The sequence below is a fragment of the Helobdella robusta genome, assembly GCF_000326865.2.
Source record: "Helobdella robusta unplaced genomic scaffold HELROscaffold_524, whole genome shotgun sequence".
NCBI classification, from domain to species: Eukaryota; Metazoa; Annelida; class Clitellata; order Rhynchobdellida; family Glossiphoniidae; genus Helobdella; species Helobdella robusta.
Window position 1 is genome coordinate 4,613 of NW_008705273.1, and position 2,799 is coordinate 7,411.

At 44.2% G+C, this 2,799-nt stretch overlaps 1 protein-coding gene across 1 annotated transcript in view; it reads left to right on the plus strand.

The window, feature by feature from the left end:
- Nucleotides 1-2,495, plus strand: part of HELRODRAFT_184454 (hypothetical protein) — a gene marked incomplete at both ends in the record, with an annotated part of 2,705 nt that extends 210 nt beyond the window's left edge. Inside the window, 3 exons of the mRNA XM_009028049.1 lie at nt 391-566; nt 620-805; nt 1,517-2,495. Of these exons, the coding sequence (XP_009026297.1) occupies nt 391-566; nt 620-805; nt 1,517-2,495 (1,341 nt within the window). The remainder of the gene's footprint in view (nt 1-390; nt 567-619; nt 806-1,516) is intronic.
- Nucleotides 2,496-2,799: the final 304 nt, after the last annotated feature.

Consider the following 2,799-nt stretch of genomic DNA (forward strand, 5'->3'; position numbering starts at 1 on the left):
CGGCGAAAGTCGGTGTTTGTGTAAGTGACCGAGTTCTTTTGAGATTCTCTTTACGTGCTGTTATGCTCTCTCTCTTTTTTTCTCTTTCTCTCTCTCTCTCTCTGTGTTTGTGTGTGCGTGCGTGCGTGTGTGTCTGGTTGTTGTTTTTACATCAGAGAAATGCATAAGAAAGAGAAAATAACCATCAGATTACTTGACATCGCATTGGACATCACAACAACCACCCACCACTACAAACACCAACCACATCAACAACCACCAATACCACCAACCACAACAGCAACCACCAACCACACTACCGCCAACCACAACAGCAACCACCAACAACTGCAACAGCTCCAGCAAACACCACCAAAACATCCACCACCACAATCACCACCACACACACAGAATTCATCCTATTGGAGAACCTAACGTACAACATGAAGCACCCCTGCATCCTCGATTTGAAGATGGGCACCCGCCAGCACGGAGACGATGCCTCCGACCAGAAGAGGATCAGTCAGATGAGGAAGTGCCAGACGTCCACTTCCGGCAATTTGGGACTGAGGATTTGTGGCATGCAGGTCGGAATTTTGATTGGGATTGCAGTTGGGATCGCAGTTGGGATTGTAGTTAGGCAAAATTGAAGTGGAACATTGCAGCTGGGATTGAAGTTTCCGTTGGGATTGTAGTTTGGATTGCGATTGGGATTGCAGTTGGGACTGCAGTTAACATTGCAGTTGGGAATGAACTTGGGATTGCAGTTGGGATTGAAGTTAAGATTGTAGTTAGGATTGCAGTTGGGATTCTGATTGCGATTGCAGTTGGGATGTGGGATAATAATAATTTATTACGGTAGTTATAGTATAAACCAAAGGACGTTGATGACGATGAAGATGTTGACGAAACGAAACGAAACGAACTTTTATTTGTTTCCCAAAAATAACAATTAACTGAATTTGAATTCAGTTGTGTGTCCTTCGAGTTGGTGTCTCGATAACGACGAGTTTCTGAAGGATTTTAATTTCATTTTCGCCTTAAAATACAGTCGGGCCTCTTTATTACGAACTTCTTTACTACGAAGATTTCTATATAACGAATTTTTTGTGCATGTCCCTCGAAATTTTACATACAAAGCTGTTTCTCTAAAAATTGCAAATTTCTAGAGAACAATTTATATCACGCATTGTTACTTTCTGTTATCAAAATGAAGGATTAGGAGGTTGTTTTTCATAAATATATAGCATGTAAACACATTTTATTTTGGCAATAAAGAATTTTTTGCTACACAACAAACACGACCTCACAACAACTACACAACAGCCACACACACAACAGCCACACAACAGCCACACAGCAGCCGCACAACAGCCACACAACAACTACACAACAGCCGCACAACAACCACACAACAACTACACAACAGCCACACAACAGCCACACAACCACACACACAACAGCCACACAACAACCACACAACAACCACACAACAGCCACACAACAACCACGCAACAGCCACACAACAACCACACAGGTCTACAACATAACGAAGCACAAGTACATCTGCCACAGCAAGTACTACGGTCGCAAACTCGATCTGGCTGGCGTCCGGGTAACACTCCGCCAGTTCCTCAACAACGGAACCGGACTGAGAACAGATCTGATTCGTCCCATGGTGTCTAGACTGAAGCGTCTGCTGCGAATGCTGTCTAGACAGGAGTCCTTTAGGTTCTACTCAAGCTCTCTGCTGATTATGTATGACGCCGATGGTGGTAGCAGTGGCAGTAGTAGTAAGGATGGTAGCGATGGGGGCGATCAGGATGACGGGGCTGGGCGTTTTAGTAGGAAGCGCAGTGGTCTGGGTGTTAATATCTGTGGAAGTATTGATGGAGCTGCTGCTAGAAGCGAAGTGGTGGTCGCTGGTGGCTGTGCTGGTCTAGGAAATGAAGTTAATGAAGTAGTGGAAGTCGCCGGTCTAACCAGTGCTCCCGACGATGAAGATGCAAACGATGAAGAAGATGATGAGGATGATGATGAGGAGAAAGAAAATGACGCTGATGAGGAAAACTACGATGATGATGATGATGACGACGACGATGAAACTTCAAACTGTCGCCACTGTAACGCTGCCGATGATAAGGACAGCGGCGGCGAAGACTACCATCTCGCCAGTAACTCAGATGATGATGAAGAAGATGAAGATGATGGTGATGACGTTGCTGACGATGATGATGATGAAGAAGAAGAAGATGATGATGATGATGATGAATTTTATCCTCCTTATCCACCTCTCCCCCATCCCACCAAACAAAGCTACTACTACCCCCCCGGCAAGACAAAAAGTTCCTCTCCTGGTAATGATAACGATGATCAAAGTTTTGGTAATGATGTCGGGGATGATGATGGTGGTGCTGGTGGGGTGGATGATAATAAGGGTGATGTTCATTGTGGTGAAGGCGGAAATGATGATGATGACGACAGTGGAGATGGCTGTACTGACGGAGTGGTTGCTGGTTTGTCACAAGAAATATTGGCTTCAACATCTTTAGCAGCTGCAACATCAACAACAACAACATCAACTTTATCAACAGCAACATCAACAACAACAGCAACATCATCAACAACAACAACAGCAACATCATCAACAACAACAACAGCAGCAACAACATCAACAACAAAATTTGCAACAGCAGCAACAACAACATCAACAACACCAACAACAACAACATCTTCATTCGAAACAACTCAACCATTCCACAATGAACAAGGACTACAACTACAACGACGAATCAATTTTCTCAAAGTCATTCCTCAACA